Below are 23,564 nucleotides of genomic sequence, written 5' to 3'. Positions count from 1 at the left end.
GTGTGAGTGAGGATGACGGTGATTGAGGGTGAGGTGGTGAGGGTGAGGGTGAGGGGCTGAAGGCGAGTGAGGGGCTGAGGGTGAGTGAGGGTGAGGCGTTGAGGTAGTGCGTGCAAGCTACAAAATATGTGTATTTTGTATATGTTTTTGTAAAGTGAAATGGATTGGCAGAATGTTGTATGTGGGTGTGACTATGTTGTATAAATTGAGTGTATTAGTTATAATTTCCCTTCTGTAGTGAAAAAATTACCATAGAAGTTTAAAATTTGTATCCCACACCTTTTTATTTTTGGAAAAAACACAAATATTTATTGTTTAACTTTGTACAAAAATAAGATATCCTGGCAACATGCAAATTTCAGTCAGAACATATTTCATCGTCTTTTTCTTTAAGAATCTTTATGATTTTGCCATTACAAAAGACCACTTCAAAAGTTTGTGGCAAAAAATGGACAAGGGCATCTCCGATGTTGTCAACTTCCTCATCTAACATAAACCATTTAATTAAGATCTCGTTTTCGATGGGCATAGATTGATATTCGTCTGTGTTTGTCACTTTTATTGTGATAATACTATTTTCCTCTGTGGAGTTTTCGACGCCATAAATTAGAATGTCCATCTTTTCCTCTGGTGGGGCTGTTACCTGTTGAGAGAAAACAAAAGCAACAATTAGTTTGTAAATTTGTATACTTTATGTTTTGTGTAAGGCCTATAGTGGGTGAAAGGGACAGAGTTGTTGAAAGGGACACATTGGGTGAAATGGACTGAGTAGGTGAAAGGGTCCCAGTTGTTGATAGGGCTTGAGTAGGTGATAGGTCCAGAGTGGGTGATAGGTCTAGAGTGGGTGATAAGTCTAGAGTGGGTGATAAGTCTAGAGTGGGTGATAAGTCTAGAGTGGGTGATAGGCCTAGAGTGGGTGAAAGGGCCAGAGTTGTTGAACGGCACAGAGTGGGTGAAAGGTCCCGAGTGGGTGAAAGGTCCCGAGTGGGTGAAAGGTCTCTAGTGGGTGAAAGGTCCCGAGTGGGTAAAAGGTCCAGAGTGGGTGCAAGGGCCAGAGTGGGTGAAAGGGCAAGACTGGGTGAAAGTCCAAGAGTGGCTGAAAGAGATAATTCCAAAATGTTTTGTTTGTTGTGCTTACCTCCATTTTGCTATGGCGCGTTGTATTCAATATTTTTTGGCAATTGAATTCATGTACAGTGACGTGAGTCAGGGTGACATATTTTCCAAGATGTATTTTAAATAGTGATGCTTCTCTCCACAGTGTCACTTTTATATCATCTGTTGCATCTTTTATTGTAATCGATTTGAGTGGGGTATCTTGCCCATTGATAAACACAGTCTTTGCGTCCTCTTCCTACACAAAAAGTAAGCATTCTATTAAATAGTGACTGTAAAAACACATATTACTAGTGCGTTGTATGAATGGCAATATAATGTATTATATTTAACGACCCAAATGAACTTCCTTTCTAAAAGATTGAATTGTTTATTGCAAAAAATGGCTTTGTAGAGAGTACTTGTGTTTGTAGTATACACCAAAGCACTGGCATCTTATAGTTTTCAAAACTCGTACTTTCTACATAGTGTGAAAGAGTGTATAATTCTATGTTTTTTGAGTTAGTTAGTGAAGTTACTAAAGGTGTAATGTGTGTGTAAGCCAACTATGCATTTTTTTAGTAGACATGATGACATGAGTGAGGGTGAGGGTGAGTTATTGAGGGTGAGGTGTTGAGGGTGATTGAGTGTGAGTGAGGGTGAGGAGTTGATGGGGAGTGAGGGTGAGTGAGGATGAGGTGTTACGTGAGGGTGAGGGTGAGTGTAAGTGAGGGTGAGTGAGGGTGAGGGTGAGTGAGGGTGAGGGTGAGAGATTGAAGGTGAGTGAGGGTGAGTAAGGATGAGGGTAAGGGTGAGTGTGGGTGAGTGAGGGTGAAGGATTGAGGGTGAGTGAGGGTGAGGAGTTGAGGGTGAGGGTGAGGCTGAGGAGTTGAGGGTGAGGGTGAGGCTGAGATTTTGAGGTGTTGAGTGAGGAGTTGAGGTAGAAAGGTTGAGTTTTTGAGGGTGAGGTGTTGAGGGCTAGTGAGGGTGAGTGAGGGTGAGTGAGGGGGAGGTGTTGAGGGTGATTGAGGGTGAGTGAGATTGAGAGTGAGTGAGGCGTTGAGGGTGAAGTGTTGAGGGTGAGGTGTTGAGGGTGAGTGAGGGTGAGGAGTTGAGGGTGAGTGAGGGTGATTGAGGGTGAGGCATTGAGGTAAACACATTTTTGTTTGCGTCCTCTTCGTAGCCAAAAAGTAAGCATTGTATAAAATAGTGACTGTAAAAACACATAGTAGTAGTGCGTTGTCTGAATGGCAATATAATGTATTATATTTAACGACCCAAATGAAAATCCTTCCTAAAAGATTGCATTATTTATTGCTAAAAATGGCTTTGTAGAGAGTACTTGTATTTGTAGTATACACCAAAGCACTGGCATATTATAGTTTTCCAAACTCGTACTTTCTACATAGTGTGAAAGAGTGTATAATACTATGTATTTTGAGCTTGTTATTGAAGTTACTAAAGGTGTAATGTGTGTGTAAGGCAACTATGCATTTTTTTAGTAGACATGATGACATGAGTGAGGGTGAGGGTGAGTGATTGAGGGTGAGGGGTTGAGGGTGAGTGAGGGTGAGGGTGAGTGAGGGTGATGTGTTGAGGGTGAGTGAGGGTGAGTGAGGATGATGTGTTACGTGAGGGTGAGTGTGAGTGAGGGTGAGTGAGGGTGAGGGGTTGAGGGTGAGTGAGGGTGAGTGAGGGTGAGAGATTGAGGGTGAGTGAGGGTGAGGGATTGAGGGTGAGTGAGGGTGAGGGGTTGAGGGTGAGTGAGGGTGAGGGTGAGGGTGAGGCTGAGGTGTTGAGGTGTTGAATGAGAGTGAGGGTGAGTGAGGAGTTGAGGGAGAAGGGTTGCGTTTTTGAGGGTGAGGTGTTGATGGCTAGTGAGGGTGAGTGAGGGTGAGTGAGGGTGAGGGGTTGAGTGTGATTGAGGGTGAGTGAGATTGAGGGTGAGTGAGGCGTTGAGGGTGAAGTGTTGAGGGTGAGGTGTTGAGGGTGAGTGAGGGTGAGGTGTTGAGGGTGAGTGAGGGTGACTGAGGGTGAGGCATTGAGGTAAACACAGTGTTTGCGTCCTCTTCCTAAACAAAAAGTAAGCATTGTATAAAATAGTGACTGTAAAAACACATATTACTAGTGCGTTGTATGAATGGCCATATAATGTATTATATTTAACGACCCAAATGAACATCCTTTCTAAAAGATAGCAATATTTATTGCTAAAAATGGCTTTGTAGAGAGTACTTGTATTTGTAGTATACAGCAAAGCGCTGGCATATTATAGTTTTCAAAACTCGTACTTTCTACATAGTGTGAAAGAGTGTATAATGCTATGTTTTTTGAGCTTGTTAGTGAAGTTACTAAAGGTGTAATGTGTGTGTAAGCCAACTATGCATTTTTTTAGTAGACATGATGACATGAGTGAGGGTGAGGGTGAGGGTGAGGGGTTGAGGGTGAGTGAGGGTGAGGGTGAGTGAGGGTGGGGTTGAGGGTGAGTGAGGGTGAGTGAGGATGAGGTGTTACGTGAGGGTGAGTGTGAGTGAGGCTGAGTGAGGGTGAGTTAGGGTGAGGTGTTGAGGGTGAGTGAGAGTGAGTGAGGGTTGAGGGTGAGAGATTGAGGGTGAGTGAGGGTGAGAAGTTGAGGGTGAGTAAGGATGAGGGTGAGTGTGGGTGAGTGAGGGTGAGTGATTGAGTGAGGGTGAGGTGTTGAGGGTGAGTGAGGGTGAGGGTGAGGCTGAGGTGTTGAGGTGTTGAGTGAGAGTGAGGGTGACTGAGGAGTTGAGGGAGAAGGGTTGATTTTTTGAGGGGGAGGTGTTGAGGGCTAGTGAGGGTGAGTGAGTGGGAGGTGTTGAGGGTGATTGAGGGTGAGTGAGATTGAGGGTGAGTGAGGCATTAAGGGTGAATTGTTGAGGGTGAGGTGTTGAGGGTGAGTGAGGGTGAGGTGTTGAGGGTGAGTGAGGGTGAGGTGTTGAGGGTGAGTGAGGGTGAGAAGTTGAGGGTGAGTAAGGATGAGGGTGAGTGAGGGTGAGTTATTGAGGGTGAGGGGTTGAGGGTGAGTGAGGGTGAGGCTGAGGTGTTGAGGTGTTGAGTGAGAGTGAGGGTGAGTGAGGAGTTGAGGGAGAAGGGTAGAGTTTTTGAGGGGGAGGTGTTGAGGGGTAGTGAGGGTGAGTGAGGGTGAGTGAGGGGGAGGTGTTGAGGGTGATTGAGGGTGAGTGAGATTGAGGGTGAGTGAGGCATTAAGGGTGAATTGTTGAGGGTGAGGTGTTGAGGGAGAGTGAGGGTGAGGTGTTGAGGGTGAGTGAGGGTGACTGAGGGTGAGGCATTGATGTAAAGACAGTCTTTGCGTCCTTTCCGTAAACAAAAAAATAAGCATTGTATAAAATAGTGACAGTAAAAACACATAGTACTAGTGCGTTGTATGAATGGCAATATAATGTATTATATTTCAGGACCCAAATGAACATCCTTTCTAACAGATTGCATTATTTATTTAAAAAAATGGCTTTGTGGAGAGTACTTGAATTTGTAGTATACCCCAAAGCACTGGCCTATTATATTTTCCAAAACTCGTACTTTCTACATAGTGTGAGAGTGTATAATGCAACCTTTTTTGAGCTTGTTAGTGAAGTTACTAAATGTGTAATTTGCGTGTAAGCCAACTATGCGTTTTTTTAGTAGACATGCTGACATGTTTGCGTTCATACTTCCGGCACATATTGTCCCTGAAACAGTCATAAGACTATTTAGACTTGCAATTTTAAAAAATAAAAAATAAATAAGATATGTCATTTACAATACTAATAAGTCCAACTTTTCAAATGCGAGACAATGGTTTTTTTTTAGTTGACATGATGACATGTTTGCGTTCATACTTACGGCAATTATTGTCCCTGAAACCGTCATCAGACTTTTTAGACTTGCCCGTTTTATTTCCTTGATGGGAGAAGCCGATGGTGCAGGCGGATGCAAAATGTTGTTTGCTTGTTGGATCAGGCCCTCCTCAATTGTCAGAGCGGGAAATTTGGTTACTTTAGTTTGCTTTGTAATTAAAATTGTTTTGTTTTTGATAATAAAGTTTCGTATCAGTAGTCCACAGTTAGTTTTAGTTTGCTCATATAAATTTTCTTGATAACAAGTACATTTTATGGTTCCAGTTTTATCTGCTAGAGCCAAATGGAATAGAATTTTCTGCTCTTGTTTAGCGTTTTTGTAAGTAGTTTTCCCTGAGCAGTTGATGACATTAACTCTTATGGGTTTCTGATATGGTTTGTTGTCATCGGTATTAATGTTCATGATTTCTTCAATAGACATCATCTGAAATAGAAAATGTGATATAACATGTTAAATACAAACCCATATTGCTTTATGATCACTGTAATAGCATTCTAAAGTACCATAGTTGTGTAGTTGGTCATTTGTATATATATGATCTAAAATGGATTGGTAGTTAGTTGTGTAGCTGTTAATGAGTTGTTGACATTGTAATTTTGTTTCAAAGAATCCAAGTAATTGCTTGGTGTTTGCATTTTGTTGAGATACATCCACATTGAAATCCCCTATAATAATCAATTTGTGTGTGGGGTAAAAATCCGTAATATTTGTGATGAAATCAAAAAGAGAAGTTATACTTTTTTGGGGTGGTTTGTATAAAATAATAATAAGGTAATCCGTGTTATAAATCTGTAGAGTAAAATGTAAAATGTCTATCCCTTCACGTGTCTCATAAATAGGCAATATAAATAAATCTTTCTTGTAGTACATAATCATTCCATGGTTTGTGTTGTATGTATGAAATTTATCAAATATAATGTGATGGTATTGTTCTATCGTGAAATCATTAGCTGTAGCATTTCTTGTAGTGTTGATCTCAGTTAAGCAAATAATGTCTGCTTCTAATATATTCCTATCCGCTACCATAGATGAAAAAATTTTCTGTAGTGATCTTATATTGTGTGCAATGATATTGAAATGTGCACTGTATGTATGTAACTGTAGGATATGTATTTCAAGTGGCATTTCTGTCCTTAATCTGTGCATTTCCTCATTAACTTGTGGATGTACTAAAATTTTACCTTCATCAAAATTGTGTACATATACATTTTGTATTGATTTTGCCCTGCTAATAGCAACATAATGCAAATGATGAATCTTGCTGTTATTAAAGTGTATATAAAGTGGTTCGAGAGTTGCACCTTGTGTGCGATGTATAGTGCGTGCTGATGCTTGGCGTAAAGGAAATTGCTTCCGTATAATGGTAATAAATTTTTTAGTGTATTGAAAATGTCTAGCTATAGCATGTATTGGTGTCCATGTATTTTGTATTTGTGAATGAAATAAGTGTTTATATTGTTGTCTGGTTGTTTGTCCTATACTGGGATTGTCAAATAACAACCAAACAATAATAGGTGTATTGTTAATCAATTCAACTAATTGTACAACACCAGTTGCGCCATTTGTTTAACCATCATTGACATCCACATTGCAACTTAAATCATAACGAAGTTGTAAGGCAATGTGTAATGTATGTGAAAGGCCCATTGTTTTCTGTGGATCTTTGGGCAGTTGCTTAAGAATAGTTTTTTTCACATTTTCAGACAAATCAGAACTGACGGTATCGCTTGCTACTGTTATGTAGACTGGATAATCTTTGCAATGTTTTTCTAAAACCTTTTTGTTAATTTCATTAACTTCTATATTAGTTGACATGATATATGGAATTGTTTCTAATAAACTCTCATCAGGTTGTATTTCCCTTTGCTTAATTTGTGAAATATCTTCTTCAGTGTGCTTGCCTTCTCTCAATCGGTTTAGTAATTGAGCAAATTGTAGATCTTCTTTTTGGCGCATAATTTTTGTTAATTCAAAAATTTTAAAATGTTCTTTCCATAAGTTAGCACTTAAAGGACCATACATTTGTGTAGAATCCTGAAAAATGTATCTGTCAAATACAGGTTTTAATTGGTAAAAGTCACCAATGGCTAAAATAGAAATTCCTCCGAATGGTTCATTAGATGATTTTATTTCTTGAAGCCTGTTATGTATAAAATTCAACATATTGTGTCCTACCATTGAAATTTCATCAATAATAACAACTCTAACATGCATCATTTCCATTTGTAGAGCAGTTCTATGTTCATGACTCAGTTGTTTATAAGTCAAACTTTGCGACACAGGTATTTTGAAAGTGCTATGCAGTGTTTTGCCATTAATATTATGGGCAGCCTTTCCTGTTGGAGCAGTAAGTAAGATATAAACATTATCAGGATTTTCACCTGCCTTAGTGTTATAGTAGCGTAGTAAAGTTTGATATAGTGCAGATATTACAAAACTTTTCCCAACACCAGCCCCTCCAGTGCAAAAAGTATAGCATGGAGTGCTTGTAGTTTTAAACCAATGCAAGTGATGGTAAACAAATTTAAGTTGTTCTTCCGTTAAGTTTTGCATAAGTTGTTGGTATTTTTCATTGGGTAAAATAACGTTAGTTGAGCTTTGTTCTTCAGTTGTAGTTCTAATTCCTAAATCTAGAGCCAAATCATATCTATTATTATTTTCTGGATTTTGGTCTTCTGTCTGTATATTAACAGTTGGTGATAGAGGAGGTGAAATTACATTTTCATGACACTGTTCATGAATAATGTTTGTAACTTCGCCATGCTGTTTGTTATAGATTTTTAGTTGTGTGTCAACAAATGTTTTAACTTCCAGATACCTATCATAGTAAGTTTCCTTGTTGATTAGTATTTTTTCTTCTTCCCTCCATGGATAGTGCAACATTAATATTTCTCTATAATACTCTTCTGGTTCATTATTTTTGCTAAATCTGCAAAAGCGTATTATTTTCCCTTGTCTGCGCTTATTTAAAGCATAATCATAATTCTGTTTCTGTTGTTCTTTATTTCCGTCACTACATTCTATTTCTAATTCTTCCTCATCTGAGCTGTAAAAGTTTTGTTCTGCAAGTAAATCTTCGCAATCATTTATTTCTTTCCCATGTGTTTTTTTCTTCACATAGTTGAAATTAGCCGAATAGTCTGCTAACGTGCACATCTCTAATGATTGTGGCCGTTTGCAGTACTTAATAATAATATTTTCACATTGAATGTCAGTTGAATTTTCGGGCAAGTTATTAATAGTTTCGATATCACGCATTAAATAAGTTCTTTTCTCTGGACGGCTAGTATTAATAAATACAAATGATCGTGAGCTTTTCCGTAATGGTATTTGAAGAATTAGATATGCTGCTTCTTGAGCACTAATTTCTGTGCAGTTGAGGAATTTGTTTCCTATGTGTTTAAGTTGATCTTTGATATTACTATTGCTTGTTACCTCTTTAGCAGCTTGCGCTAGAAGTTTGCTAATTCCTCTTTGCGATTTACTGATATATGAGATAATATAGACTGCACAAGCATAAGGGTCCAGTATAAACTGCAAGTCTATGTTTGCTCGCCAAGCTTCTAAAAGAGTACTATTGTAGTTATTGATGAAGCATTCGCCTGGTGTTCTTTTCAAAAAAATAGTTGTTTTTTGTAAGCTAGTTTGTATTGAAGTAATATATTCTTTATCATCCATTTTAATGAAGCCTAAAAATTCCTCAAAAGAAAGTGTATTAAAAGTAGTATTATTCATAGCTTCATGTATTATTTTCATATTATCTTGCCATTGCTTATTTGTCTCCTCAAGTGTTAATGGCTCTAATATGAGCGTTCTTGACATTGGATATTTTGGATATTGATATTTGCATGTCCGTTGCTGTTTACGTCTGCAATTTTTGGTGTGACCATGCCTTTGTAGATTTATTAACGGTTGTAAAACAGGGTTCTCAGACTTATGACAAGTGATATATTTGTCAATAAAGCTATTGACTTCTTCCACTGGTGAAACACCATACAATGGTGCTTTGTTTACCCAGAGTAATGCATGTATATGTGGAGAACCTCTTTGTTGGAATTCGACTCTGTAAAAGTAGTCTACTATTTCCCCAATTGGATTAGTGCCATTCAGCAAAACACAATTAAAGAATTTCCTAACTTGATAGTCAAACTGTCTTGCACATGTTATTGGATCTTCTTGTATTAATTTACTTTTAGTTTCCCAAGACATGTTTAAGAATTCTTCCTCTGTACATTCCTTTAAGTTTCTAACTCTCAATAGTATATTTATTAAATGGTGCCATTTTGTTTCAGCAGCAGATAAAGTCAAAAAGAAAGTGGGTATGCCAAGTTGCCTTATCATTGCAAAAATATCTTTTTTGCAACCTTCCCAATATGGAGGTGAACTGCGTATAGTTTTTAATACTTTGTAACCCTCATTAAACTGTAAAACATTGGCAATATTACATTTAATGTCTTTAGCAGTTATTTTATTCCCATCTGTAAAATGTTTTCTGATGGAAATGTTGATTTTACCATGGATCTGCTTAATATGTAATTTCTTCAGTTTAAAAAACACATTAGTAATAGATTTAGCGACTCTTCTATCATAACTCCTTAACTCTGCTTGGCAAATAGTACTATAATGTACCGGTATGTGTCTTTCCTTATTGTTAGGCCTTCGTTCACCACAAAAAATAGTAGGGAAAGCCAAAAACTCTGAATCTTTATCCTCATATAAACCTCTTGCGTGTTATGTTAAGCTGGAGCGAAACTTAACACATTCAGCGAATTACTAGTAATAGTTTCATTTGTTAACATAGTATCCAAATTCCCAGCTTCTATGTTGTCAGAACTATCAGATGAATTGTTTGTCTCAGAAGTCTCATTGTGAGATTCTATTTCTGGAGGTATATACTCCCAGTCAGGGTTAATCGTAACACCATATTCATTAAACATTGTACTATTTTTAGCTAGCCATGTAGCTGCCTTTTTTACTGTATTTGGTCTAATATTCTCATAATGTGTATATGATTTATAGATTAATTTCCTTTTTAATTTCACTGGGATTGTCATGGCGTCATTAATTTGCCTTGGTAAAATTGTAACAGTTGTCATAACATCTGCAGGTACATTAACTACTGCACCTGATAATGATTTTTGAAAACCGCGTGGCAGACTCCGAATTTGTAAGAATGGTATCCTAGGTGAAACTAATCTTTCTTCTAAATCATATAATTCTAATTCAACTGGTACATTTGGGAACCCCATGCCATTTACAATAGAACATGGTGGTATTTTGTTTTTGCGAATGTAATAATAGCAAGTCTTACAAATAAAATTTGTTTTCTTGTTACTAATGTTACACTTGTTGAAAATTTCGGATTGGCTAACACTGCATATATTTAGCAACGTTTGTTTATGCCACAGTTGATTGCAAAGAGTACAAATGTACTCTGGCCCATGCAATATTTCCCGGTGGAATTTGCGAATGATTGTATGGATTTGTTTACCTCGTTTCTGTCTTTGGGCCTGCGTGAATATGGGTATGTTATTATCAGTAGCACTTAGTTGACTGTTGGTAATGTCTTCTTCAGCTGTATTAACTTTTTTTCTTTGTACAACTTTAGTTGGACATGTACTTGAATCCCTTTTTCTTTTCCGAGACTGTTTATTTGTTCCCTGTATAGCTTTACTATTACCTGGTAATTGTGCTAAATGATTAGTATTGCTATTCCCTCCCTTACTTTTATTCAGTAAATCATCTGAAGACATTGTTGTTGATGTTATAGTCTGATTAGGAGTACATTCAGTAGTATGTACCCAAATTTTTCTTTCTTGCGGTAGGTGACTATTTTTTTTGTGCACAGTAAGTGCTTTTGTAAAGGATTTCCTTTTAACGACTTTTATATCTATTGGTGTTAATTCAAATTGGACACATTGCTCAGCCTGATGTGTAAAGTTATATGCTAGTTTCATAACATATTGAATTAGCCCTTCAAAAGAATTAAATGCAATTGTAACACATGTTCCGTTTGAATGAGGCATGCCTTCATGGTCCCTACTATGTGAATCAAATACAAAGTAGGATTGCATATGTTTGAAAATAGCTATTACATAAACATTCATACAAAGTAGAACACCACAGTGCTTATTAATAGTAACATTTAATGCTGTGCTAATATCTGGGTAGGCTTTATCAAAACGTTTAAGGACATCACCGTAGTAAGCATTCCGTAGCAAAAGTGAATATATCTCTTGATTGTGGTCTATATACCTTGGCAGGTCATCTGGATGCATAAGTGTTTCTTTGTTAATAGAATGCATTTGTAAATATAAAGCGTCCCCACGGTCCATTATATAATGCAGATCATTAGAGTTCCAAGTAGTTACTGGCTTGCATAAATTGTGCAAGACAGCAAAAGCACTATTTGGTAAGCATTGCTTACCTTGTGATTTGCTATTAAATTTGCTATTCCCTTGATGGTAACTTGCTTTCAAGCATCTCTGCATCTTATAAGTTATACTGAAATGTTTTTATCAACAAATGTAAATTAAGAAGGTTTGTGAAGTAACAAATTTTTTGGGGGACTGTAAGGTATGAACTTTTGACTATTTTTAAACTAACTGGCAAAGTAGTATTTACCTTAACTTCTGTTTCTTTTGTTGTTGTTTTAATAATCTGAAAGGAGAAAAAAAAATAATGGTTAGAATATATCTTTTCGAATTTTTCCCGTAAAGGCCACATTAGCATGTAAATAGTCTTTTAAAGACCTGTTAAGAGCTCTGGTGCTGCTGTGAGTGTATGCGCCACGGCTGGCACACAGGCAGGGTGAGATGATAGAGGGAGAGAGAGGGAGTGGGAGGAAAAGGGGGACAGAGAGAGAGTGAGTGAGTGCGTGAAAAGTTAATACTGAGAGACGTAAAAAAAGGTGTGTGTGTGTTATCTTGTAACTTGGACTGGTTACTGTGTTGCATAGAATCTGAGAATGAATGCGGTGTGCGTGTAATATTGAAAGTGTACCCAGTTAGTGTGCAAGTAATGTACAAAGACAGAAAGGGAGTGAAGGGGAGGGAAATGGCGAGGGAGTAAAAGGGAGGGAGAGTGAGGGAGATGGAGAGTGAGGGAGAGGGAGGGAAAGTGAGGGAAAGGAAGGAAAATGGAGTGAGAGGAAGAGAAAGGGAGTGAGACGGAGAGTGATAGGAAGGGAGACGGGGATGGAGGGAGGGAGAGAGAGGGGGAGGGAGACAGAGGGAGTAACAAAGTTAGAGTGAGAAAGAGGAAGGCAGGAGAGAGGGAGGGGGAGCTAGAGAGGGAGAGAGAGGGTGAGTGTGGGTGAGGGGTTGAGGGTGAGTGAGGGTGAAATGTTGAGGGGGTGAGGGTGAGGGTGAGGTGTTGAGTGTTAGTGAGGTGAGGTTTTGAGGGTGAGGGTGAGTGAGGGGGAGGGGTTGAGGGTGAGTGAGGGTGAGTGGTATTGAGGGTGAGTGAGGGTGAGGGGTTGAGGGTGAGGGATTGTGGGTGAATGAGGGTGAGGGTGAGGGTGATTGAGGGTGAGGGGTTGGGTGAGGGGGGCTGAGGGTGGGTGAGGGTGAGTGAGGGTGAGGGGTTGAGGGTGAGTGAGGGTGAGGCGTCGAGGGTGAGTGAAGAGTTGAGGGTGAGGGGTTGAGGGTGAGGGGTTGAGGGTGAATGAGGATGAGTGAGGGTGAGTGAGGGTGAGTGAGGATGAGGTGTTGAGGGTGGGTGAGGGTGAGTGAGGGTGAGTGAGGTGAGGGAGGGTGAGTGAGGTGTTGAGGGTGAATGAGGGTGAGAGTTTGAGGGTGAGTGAGGGTGAGGGTGAGTGAGGGTGACGGTTTGAGGGTGAGTGATGGTGAGGGTGAGTGAGGAGGAGGTGTTGAGGGTGAGTGAGCATGAGGGTGAGTGAGGGTGAGTGTGAGTGAGGGTGAGTGAGGGTGAGGGGTTGAGGGTGAGTGAGGGTAGGTTAGGCTTAGAGATTGAGGGTGAGTGAGGGTGAGAAGTTGAGGGTGAGTAAGGATGAGGGTGAGTGTGGGTGAGTGAGAATGAGGTGTTGAGGGTGAGTGAGGTGTTGAGGGTGAGTGAGGGTGAGGGTGAGGGTGAGGCTGAGGTGTTGAAGTGTTGAGTGAGAGTGAGGGTGAGTGAGGAGTTGAGGGAGAAGTGTTGAGGGTGTGTGGGTGAGGTGTTGAGGGCTAGTGAGGGTGGGGGAGGGGTTGAGGATGAGTGAGGGTGAGTGAAATTGAGGGTGAGAGGTGTTGAGGGTGAGTGAGAGAGTGAGGTGTTGAGTGAGGGGTTGAGTGAGGGTGAGTGAGGGTGAGGGGTTGAGTGAGGGTGACTGAGGGTGACTGAGGGTGAGTGAGGGTGAGTGAGGATGAGCGTGAGGGTGGGTGAGGGTGAGTAAGGGTGAGTGAGGCTGAGGGTGAGGGAGGGTGAGGGAGGGCGAGGGGTTGAGGGTGAGTGAGGGTGAGGTGTTGAGGGTGAGTGAGGGTGAGGCATTGAGGGTGAGTGAGAATGAGGGTGAGTGCGGGTGAGGGTGAGGTGTTGAGGGTGAGTGAGGATGAGGGTGAGGGAGGGAGAGGCGTTGAGGGTGAGTGAGAGTGAGGGTGAGGTGTTAAGGGTGACTGAGGGTGAGGCGTTGAGGGTAAGTGAGGGTGAGGGTGAGGTGTTGAGGGTGAGTGAGGGTGAGTGAGGGTGAGGTGTTGAGGGTGAGTGAGGGTGAGGCGTTGCGGGTAAGTGAGGGTGAGGGTGAGTGTGTGTGAGGGTGCAAAAATAACGACCCCCTTAAAGTAGTGTCGTTATTTGTATTATGAAAATAGTTGAGAATTGCTGAGGATGTGGGACTTGAATGTGTCTGTGGGTAGTTTTAAATGCTGGAATTGTTGTTGGGGATGGAGAGGGAGTGAGTGTGTGCGTGAAGAGTTAATAGTGAGAGACGTACCGAAAAATGTGTGTGTGTGTCATCGTGTAACTTAGATTACTTACTATATTGCATTGAATATGAAAATGAATGCGGTGTGCGTGTAATATTGAAAGTGTACCCAGTTAGTGTGCAAGTAATGTAGAAAGATAGAGAGGGAGTAAAGGGGAGGCAAATGGAGAGTTATGTACAAAGACAGAGAGGAAGGGAAAGTGAGGGAAAGGAAGGGAAATGGAGGGAGAGGAAGAGAAAGGGAGTGAGATGCAGAGTGATAGGGAGGGAGACGGAGAGGGAGGGATAGAGGGAGAGAGAGAGGAGGAAGAAGAGAGGGGGAGTGAGACAGAGGGAGGAACACAGTTAGAGTGAGACAGAGGAAGACAGGAGAGAGGGAGGGGGAGCTATAGGGAGGGAGAGAGAGCTATAGAGAGGTAGGGAGACCAAGAGAGAAAGAGAGCGAGAAAATTATGTGTATGCCGGGAGGGCACAGTGGAGAAAGCCTTAGGCTGCAGGGTCCTGTGATTAACCTCATGGTCAGTTTTATGTTGTTGCTGTAGCCCCGACCCTTACCCACTGACCCTGCCACCACCGATGCGGTCCTTGGACACAAAGTAAACAGTACATTTTGCCCCTGAGAGAAAGATTGTGAGTAGCCATGTTAGCCTTGATCGTGGATTGTGTGTATGAAAAGTTTGTTGTGGTGTGGCGAAGTGTTGCGAACGGATTATGGCTGTACTATTCCCCCTAATGTTACAATGTGCCTGTGAATAGTGTAGTAAGTGTAAGGTCAAGTTTTTTTTTTGTAGGCAGCTAATTCTGGCTAATGTGTTATTGGATGTGTGTTTGTGAAAATGTAATACTAGTAGTTGTACGAGCGGCTGTTTTCGTGTGTCAGCTTGTAACTTGGATTACTAACTGTGTGCAAGTAAAGCTGCGAATGAATGCATTCTGCGTGAATGTTGTAAAGTGTTGCCTGTTTGCGTGCAAATTAATGTGCAATTAGAAGTTCTGACTGAAAGTTTGGTGCTGTAGTGGCGAAGTGCTATGATCTTACATTGCGTAGGAGTTGCACGTGCTGTATAAGGGTGGCAGTCAGTGTTTTGCCTAATGTGACAGGGTGTGTGTGATTAGTGTGCTATAGAGAGGGAGGGAGACCAAGAGAGAAAGAGAGCGAGAAAATTATGTGTATGCCGGGAGGGCTCAGTGGACGAAGCCTTCGGCTGCAGGGTCCTGTGATTAACCTCATGGGCAGTTTTATGTTGTTGCTGTAGCCCCGACCCTTAACCACTGACCCTGCCCCCACCGATGCGGTCCTTGGACACAAAGTAAACAGTAAATTTGGCCCCTGAGAGAAAGATTGTGAGTAGCCATGTAATAGAGGGTGTGTGTGAAAGTCCCCTTGTTCGTGGAATGTGTGTATGAAAAGTTTGTTGTGGTGTGGCGAAGTGTTGCGAACGGTTTATGGCTGTACTATTCCCCCTAATGTTACAATGTGCCTGTGAATAGTGTAGTAAGTGTAAAGTCAAGTGTTTATTTTTGTAGGCAGCTAATCCTGGCTAATGTGTTATTGGATGTGTGTTTGTGAAAAGGTAATACTAGTAGTTGTACGAGCGGCTGTTTTCGTGTGTCAGCTAGTAACTTGGATTACTTACTGTGTGCCAGTAAAGCTGCGAATGAATGCATTCTGCGTGAATGTTGTAAAGTGTAGCCTGTTTGCGTGCAAATAAATGTGCAATTAGAAGTTCTGACTGAAAGTTTGGTGCTGTAGTGGCGAAGTGCTATGATCTTACATTGCGTAGGAGTTGCACGTGCTGTATAAGGGTGGCAGTCAGTCTTTTGCCTAATGTGACAGGGTGTGTGTGATTAGTGTGCTATAGAGAGGGAGGGAGACCAAGAGAGAAAGAGAGCGAGAAAATTATGTGTATGCCGGGAGGGCTCAGTGGACGAAGCCTTCGGCTGCAGGGTCCTGTGATTAACCTCATGGGCAGTTTTATGTTGTTGCTGTAGCCCCGACCCTTAACCACTGACCCTGCCCCCACCGATGCGGTCCTTGGACACAAAGTAAACAGTAAATTTGGCCCCTGAGAGAAAGATTGTGAGTAGCCATGTAATAGAGGGTGTGTGTGAAAGTCCCCTTGTTCGTAGAATGTGTGTATGAAAAGTTTGTTGTGGTGTGGCGAAGTGTTGCGAACGGTTTATGGCTGTACTATTCCCCCTAATGTTACAATGTGCCTGTGAATAGTGTAGTAAGTGTAAAGTCAAGTGTTTATTTTTGTAGGCAGCTAATCCTGGCTAATGTGTTATTGGATGTGTGTTTGTGAAAAGGTAATACTAGTAGTTGTACGAGCGGCTGTTTTCGTGTGTCAGCTAGTAACTTGGATTACTTACTGTGTGCCAGTAAAGCTGCGAATGAATGCATTCTGCGTGAATGTTGTAAAGTGTAGCCTGTTTGCGTGCAAATAAATGTGCAATTTGAAGTTGTGCCTGAAAGTTTGGTGCTGTAGTGGCGAAGTGCTATGATCTTAGATTGCGTTGGAGTCGCACGTGCTGTATAAGGGTGGCAGTCAGTGTTTTGCCTAATGTGACAGGCTGTGTGTGATTAGTGTAAGATGCAGCTCTGTTCACTCTTGAGTCCGATCATCCTGTTTACTGTCTTGCTGTGAAGCTGTCAATGAAAGCGTAATGAGTGTTCTAATGTGGTCGCACTCAATTCGGCGTGCGTGTGATATAGTATGTGTTCTTAACAGTGTGTGCGTGAAAAGTTAATACTAATAGATGTAAAAAAAGGGTGTGTATGTGTCATCTTGTAACTTGCACTGTTTACTGTGTTACATTTAATCTGAGAATGCAAGCGGTATGCGTGTAATATTGAAAGATAATATGACAAGGTGTGTGTGAGTAGTGTAAGCTGCAGCTCTGTTCACTGTTCAGTCCGATCATCCTGTTTACTGTATTGCTGTGAAGCTGTGACTAAAATCGTAAGGAGTGTTCTGTTGTGGTTGCACTCAATTCGCCGTGCGTGTTATATAGTATGTGTTCTTAACCGTGTGTGCGTGAAAAGGTAATAGTAACCGACGTAAAAAGAAGGTGTGTGTGTCATCTTGTAATTAGGAGTAGTTACTGTGTTGCATTAAATCTGAGAATGAATGCGATTTGCGTGTAATATTGAAAGTGTACCCAGTTAGTGTGCAAGTAATGTATGTAGTTGAAATTGTGAAGGAAATGTTCCTGGGAGTGTGGCGAAGTGTTATGATATGAGATTGCGGACGAATGTTCCGAAAGTAGTTCGCATGGTGTAACGGGGATGTTTGTTCCTATGCATGTGAATGTGATAATGTGTGTGCGCTTTTGTGTGTTAGGTGCAAGGTGAAGCTGTGGGTACTGTTGCTCTTGTTGATAGTGTCAAGTAACTTGAAGTTGTGCTTGCAATCAATATGTCGTGATTGTAATTTAGTAAGTCTTGTTAGTTGTGTGTGCGTGAAAAGGTAACACAAGGAGATGTACGAGAGGGTGTGTGTCAAACGTATGTTGTGCCTTGAATTATTGGAAGAAATGTTCTGTGTGGCGAGTCGGAGTGTTAGGAACGGAAGTAAAAATTGTGTAGAAGAGTGAACAGTTGGCTGTACTTACATGATATATGTTGGTGCGCAGTTTCTTTCCCCCTATCAAGGAAATGTTGAAAGCGTACGAATAACCTACAAGATATAACGATAAAAAAAACCAATATGTATCGGTTGGTTTAAACAAAGGTATGACCTGCTTGAGAAATTACGTACTCCTTTGCTAAGTATTACCATAGAAAATGTAGATTTGCCAACGAACATGTCGCACAATAATTTAACACAGGTGCAATGTTGATATAGTAACCGTTCTAATAAACGCAAGTAAATTTATCAATACTGTCCCTTAGATGTAGAGAAATAAAAGTTCCATGCACTTACGTTCTAAGATTGAATGGCGTAATTTTTCAGTGGCTGTTGGTCGATAGCAGCAAGTACAGCGTCGTTCTGTAAGTCGAAGTTCTGTCCTCGCAGGTAAAAACAGAGTATGACTTAAAGTGACCCGTCCCTCTGCTTAAATAGGGGGTAACGATGCAAGAATCTTTTTTTTTTTTGGTTTAAGAAAGGATCAAAGCTTTTAGTCCTTCCCTTGCCCCAAGGAAAAGTCACACTAGCTGATGTGCGCGACTTGGAAGTGTGAATGTTTGAATGTGTATGCAGATGGAGTTTCGACATTGGCGCGACAGTAGACTTCCCTGGGCAACTCCCTTAAGCGCACATAAGAGTTTGCTCGGAACTGACAAAGCAAAGGGCCTTTTTTTTTTTTTTACGTTAGTGTAATTGGACTTCAACTTGAGGTTCCGTGACAATTGTAAGTGGTGTTTTCGACTAGCACGAATATGGTCGAGTCTAGTATCTATGAACCGCAAATGACGAGTTTAGTAAGTGTGCGCAGTTTCGCTGTGCTAACTTAAACCGTTCGTTTGTTATGTGGGTTTTTCATCTGTACCCACGGGTTCCATCTTAGATACGGCATCCATTTTGTCTCTTGCCCTCAAGTAGCCAGCGAACGGACGCTGTCCGCTTCGCGACCCTGGGACTCCCAAGATATTGGCGGAAGACACATGTTCTTTGTACAAGGGGGATGCTACTGTAAGGCAGATGGCGCCGCTCGAGGCTCATCCTGCCGCACGGGCTTATTGTCTCAGCCGTGCATCTCATTAGGCGCGTCCCTTTGATGCCTGTATCTCGTGCTTCTCGATACCTCCCCTTTTACACCCTTTCCGATCTCCCCACTGTCTCCGTCTTCCTCTGCACCTGTCTTCGTTCCTATTTCGATCTACTTTACTGCTGATTGGAATTTGCTAATGGTGGGAAGATGGGTTTTTACAGTTGGGAACCGCCAAATGTTTCCGCACTTATGTTCCGGACCTTGTGTGTTTCAAAGTGACCAAAGCGACCCCTCTGAGAGCGACTTGTGGGAACCAGGTTGTAAACTTTTGTGTAACATGTTATCCTATGGGTAAAAACTGTATAAAAGGAGCGATCCACAAATACAATTCGAAGCAGTCTCCCCGAACTACACTCGATGTACTTCCTGTGACTTCTGTGTTCCCTGCAGTAAATAAACCTTGACTCTTTGACGCCGAAGGAAGTGTCCCGTGTCTCTGTGACTTGTACGCCGGAGCAGGTTACCCACGAAGGTTTCAGGTGTTGTGCCCTGGCACCGCTGGGTCCAAAAGAACCCAGTCCTTCAGTTGGCGCCCAACGTGGGGCTGCATCAGTGGTACCGGTTCAAGCCCGACGATCGTGAGGAACTTCGTGTGAAATCTCCGAGGGAAGGTGCACCCCGCTTCATCGATCCTGTTGTCGAAATAAGTGGCCCGAAGACTTTTCCCGCGAAGATTCCCGCCTCCTAACGGCTGCGACGGACTGCTGCCCTGACTGTAGACCTGTTTTGGCGCCTGGCGTAGACCTTGGTATAGCGAGACGATTGACGGGCCTTCCTGAGGACGCCATCGATCTTTGAGTTAAGTATTCGTGGGTCGCTCCCAGAGTTTTTGTTGTAGACACTTTAGCGGGTGTCTTTGTTGTACACGCTGTGTGAGTGTTTTTGTTGGTGACACTTTGCTAGCGTACTTTGTTGTTGTTGTATTTGTTTGACGACTGCAGCCGCCAAAGACCGAGGGTTTAGTTCTTTGCTGGGACTTGGTAAATCCCGAAATCCCGTAACCCTTGAAGTTTGTGAAACTCGGCTAGTGTGCAAGATGCCTGGTCGTAGTACTTTGTTCAGTTGTTTTAGACCTTGTGGTGCGGATTCCCTGCTGGAGGACTCGTGTCCGATACCTCCGGTTGGAACTCCTACTTATGATTTATATAGCAAACATGGGCTAGGCCCAATTGCTTTTAACGATTATTGGATAAAATATACAAAGAAAGACGGCGATCTTCGTTGGCCACCTCACGGTAGCTTCGAAGCGTCGATCTTAGATAATTTGGAAATAAAGTTGTTCGAACGCAAATCTAGGCCGGCCATGTTTGATGCCTTTCGGTTCTGGCGCAAAGAAGCCCGACAGAAAGAAATCAGACAGAATAAACGTAGTCAGCGAGATACTGTTGCTACTATAGTGAAGAAAGCTGAGCAGTTTCAGCGTGATAAGGAGGATAAGGATAAGGAAGTGTTTGAGAGGCTACAGCGTATGTCCATAGACAAATGCTATCCTGCTTTGCCTACGGAGTCGGATAAGAAGGAAGAGGCAGTTGAGGATTCTTTAATGTCCTATCTTATGAAGTCGCCACCTCCGTACGTCCAGGGTACCGCAGCTCCTGTGGTCCCTGCCGTACCTGTTCTTCCACCTGTTATTCCTCCACCAGTTCCTCAACCTGCACCCGCTTTTCCGCCTGCTCCTTTGCCTGTTTCTATTCCTACTGCTCCTCCGCTTCCACATACTCCTGTTCCCGCTACTGCTCCTGTGTTGTTAACCCCTGTTGCTGCTAATGTCTCTACTCCTTCTCTTGTTAGTCCTGTGTCTTATTCTTCTCCCTCTACTCGTAATCGTAATTCTCCCATTGCGACAAACTTCTTCCAGTCGCTCGGGCCTGTTTTTGGGTCTGCTGGTTCTGATGGTCCTCAGAGACGTAGCCAGCTTCCTGGTAATAGAGAACGTGTTGCGCTATACAATATGGCGATGGGTTGGATGATAAACCCTGTTAGAAATCCACCCCGTGTTGTCCTTGAAACGTTTAGTCAATTCAACATACCAACTCAGAGATATGTGTTTGATGAAATGTGCAAGTTCTTACATGATCAGATAGTGGTTAATGCGCCTGACGAGGTGCTGACCGCCCTGTCTGAACTTCGGCTTCAGTTCGCAACTGGACTGATAGTAGACACTAATGTCCGACGTGCTATTGAGCGGTTGCTATCTCTTCGTCCCGCTCCTATTCCTCATGCATTGTTTGTTGAGGACATTGAAAAACAAGATGAGTCTGGCCAATATCTTATGCGTGAAGTTCCGCCGGTTTGGATACCAGCTGATAATACTAATGCTGCCCAGCCAGTAGCGGCACATTTCCAGAGAGTGTGGATACACCTCCCATGGAAACGATCGGAAGTGCTTCAGGTGAAACAAACTTTGCCCGATCCTCGCAAAAATCCTGCTGGGTATTACAAGGAATTATCGCAGCTCGTAGACGCTACGATAATGAATCTTGCCGATATCGACATGTTGTTCGGTAATATCGTACCACAACCGGTATGGGCGAAGATTCGTCACCAAGATCACGCAAATGAATTAGGTGGTGATTGGAATGCCATTACAGCGGCAGACGCTGGACAAGTGGCTGCTACTAAACCCGATCAGTTGATTGCTGAACTTCCTCAGCGAATCATTACATTAATGAAAACGCTTATGCCAGCTATGAAGGTAAATTGGGATAAGTTGTCAGCCTGTAAGCAAAAGAAAGATGAGAGTGTCTCGGACTTCTTTACGAGGTTCGAGGAAGCATTCGTTGATCATAGTGGACAGGATATGGGTACTGAGGGTGGACAGAGGTTGTTTGTGGATAAGTTTGTGTCAAACTTATTGCCCGACTTGAGCAATAAATTAAGGAATTCAGAAAGTGCGTGGGCCGTTTCTACCTCAGCTCAGATATTGGCTACGGCACAATATTACGAGAATAGAGAGAAAGAGGAAAATGACCGTGCTGATAAAAAAACGAAAGAGCTAAAAACTAAAGTGTTGTTACAACAAGCATATCCGCCGCGTTCTACTCAGAATGCGCCTCAGCAGAATAGATCGCAGTCGCAATCGAATCGATTGCAGCCGCGTAATGATTCCTCTTTCCAAAGATCTTCATTAGGGTACAACCAATGTGCTTATTGTAGACAGGAGGGACACATTAAATTCAATTGTCCTGCTTTAAATGACCGTAGTGGTGGTAATTTGTCTAGAGGAGGCCGTGGTGGTTCACAGCACGCATCACGTGGTAGAGGTCGTGGTGCTCAGAATGATCGCTCTGACCATTCATCAAATTCTAATAACTGTTTCGATCAACGTGGATCATCGCAAGGACGATCTGCGCAGTACAATGTAGACGATTATTACGTCGATCAGGGAACTGACGATAGTAATTACTAGGACAGCCAAAGACAAGGAGAGGGAGTGGTATCAGTTCCGGTTGATCAGAGAGGGCCTTACGTCGCAGTTGCTACATCGGGCGTCGTTGAGCCTTTTCTGTTGGACACTGGTGCAGCGAAAAGTTCTATCATGCATTCGAAACTCCCTGGCGCACCTTTGTCTGGCTTAACAAATGTTTCCGTTGGATTCTCTGGCGCCCCCGTTAGCAATCCAGTTTCGCGCCCTTTGCCCCTTAAAATTGGGCCTCGTGAGCTCGAAGCTCCATTGATTTTGTCTACTGGTTGTGGCGAAATTCTTTTGGGTCTGGATTTGCTTAAACGCTTGTATGCAACTTTGTATTGTTCTCCTGCGGGTGTAAAGCTTACGTTAGGAGAGAGAGTAGTCTCTCCCATGTACTTGTCTCTCGATAAGCTTCCACCGGAATTGGATTCTCTTCCTGCGTCTTTGTGGGCGACGGGTCCAAATGATGTGGGCCTACTTGATATCTCCCCTTATGTTGTTCAGTTGAAATCGAATGTGCGATTGCCACGTATTCCCCAATACCGTATCTCCCTTGATGGTGAACGAGCTTTGTTAGCGATCATCTATGATTTGATCGAGAAAGATGTCATTGAAGAAACTCGGGGAAACGTGTGCAATAGTCCTGTACTGCCAATTCTTAAACGTACTGATCCTACCAAACCGCCTGTTTATCGTTTTGTTATCGATTTACGGGAGGTAAATAAAATTGTGGTTCCTCAATTCCCTGTTGTGCCTGACATCACGGCGCTACTGACTCTGATTCCAGCTACTGCTTCATGGTTTTCGGTGATTGATTTGAAAAATGCATTTTTCAGCATCCCGATTGCCGAAGAAAGCAGGGACCTTTTCGGTTTCTCTCTTGGTGGACGTAGCTTCCGGTTCAAACGCGCTCCTCAGGGCTACTGTGAAAGTCCATCGATTTACAGTCAAGCTTTGAAGGGTCAACTAGATGCGTTTAAGTTGCCGGTTGGTGCGGCTTTAATCCAATACGTCGACGACTTATTGGTGGCTGCTGATACTCAGGACATTTGCAAAATCGCTACAGTGTCGTTGCTGCAACATCTCTGTGAGTTAAATCACAAGGTGTCACCTTCTAAACTCCAATATTGTTGTCAAGAAGTAACCTATCTAGGTCACTTATTGTCAAAGGAGGGAAGGAGATTGACCCCAGAGAGAATTGCAGCGATTGCACGCATGGCTGTGCCACAAACCCAAAGAGATGTGCGTGCCTTTCTAGGTATCACATCGTACTGCAGGCAGTGGATTCCTAATTTTTCATTGCTAGCGAAACCATTGGTGGCTCTTACGTGCAAGGATGTTTCGACTCCTTTACCATGGACGGAAGAATGTCAGAAAAGTTTTTCTGAATTACGTGATTCATTGTGTTCGGCTCCTGTGTTAGGTACCCCTGATTACAGTAAACCGTTCACGTTATATGTTCACGAGAGGGAAGGTTGTGCTTTAAGCGTCTTAACGCAACCTTTTGGTGGTAAGCAACGTCCATGCGCATATTTTTCCTCG

At 42.4% G+C, this 23,564-nt stretch overlaps 1 protein-coding gene across 1 annotated transcript; it reads right to left on the bottom strand.

The window, feature by feature from the left end:
* Positions 1-358: 358 nt before the first annotated feature.
* On the bottom strand, positions 359-17,570 carry LOC147660699 (uncharacterized). Its single transcript, XM_086951529.1, has 5 exons — positions 17,513-17,570; positions 11,602-11,637; positions 4,963-5,400; positions 1,139-1,354; positions 359-643 (listed from the first exon to the last, which is right to left on the bottom strand). The coding sequence occupies exons 3-5, from the start codon at positions 5,398-5,400 to the stop codon at positions 359-361; spliced, it is 939 nt and encodes a 312-aa protein (XP_086807655.1). The 5' UTR covers positions 11,602-11,637; positions 17,513-17,570.
* Between the last annotated feature and the right edge of the window lie 5,994 nt (positions 17,571-23,564).

The sequence above is a fragment of the Lissotriton vulgaris genome, unplaced genomic scaffold (genome assembly GCF_964263255.1).
Source record: "Lissotriton vulgaris unplaced genomic scaffold, aLisVul1.2 SCAFFOLD_712, whole genome shotgun sequence".
Taxonomy (NCBI): domain Eukaryota; kingdom Metazoa; phylum Chordata; class Amphibia; order Caudata; family Salamandridae; genus Lissotriton; species Lissotriton vulgaris.
The sequence above is the reverse complement of the archived record's forward strand: the minus strand, read 5'-3'. Positions and strand labels throughout refer to the sequence as shown.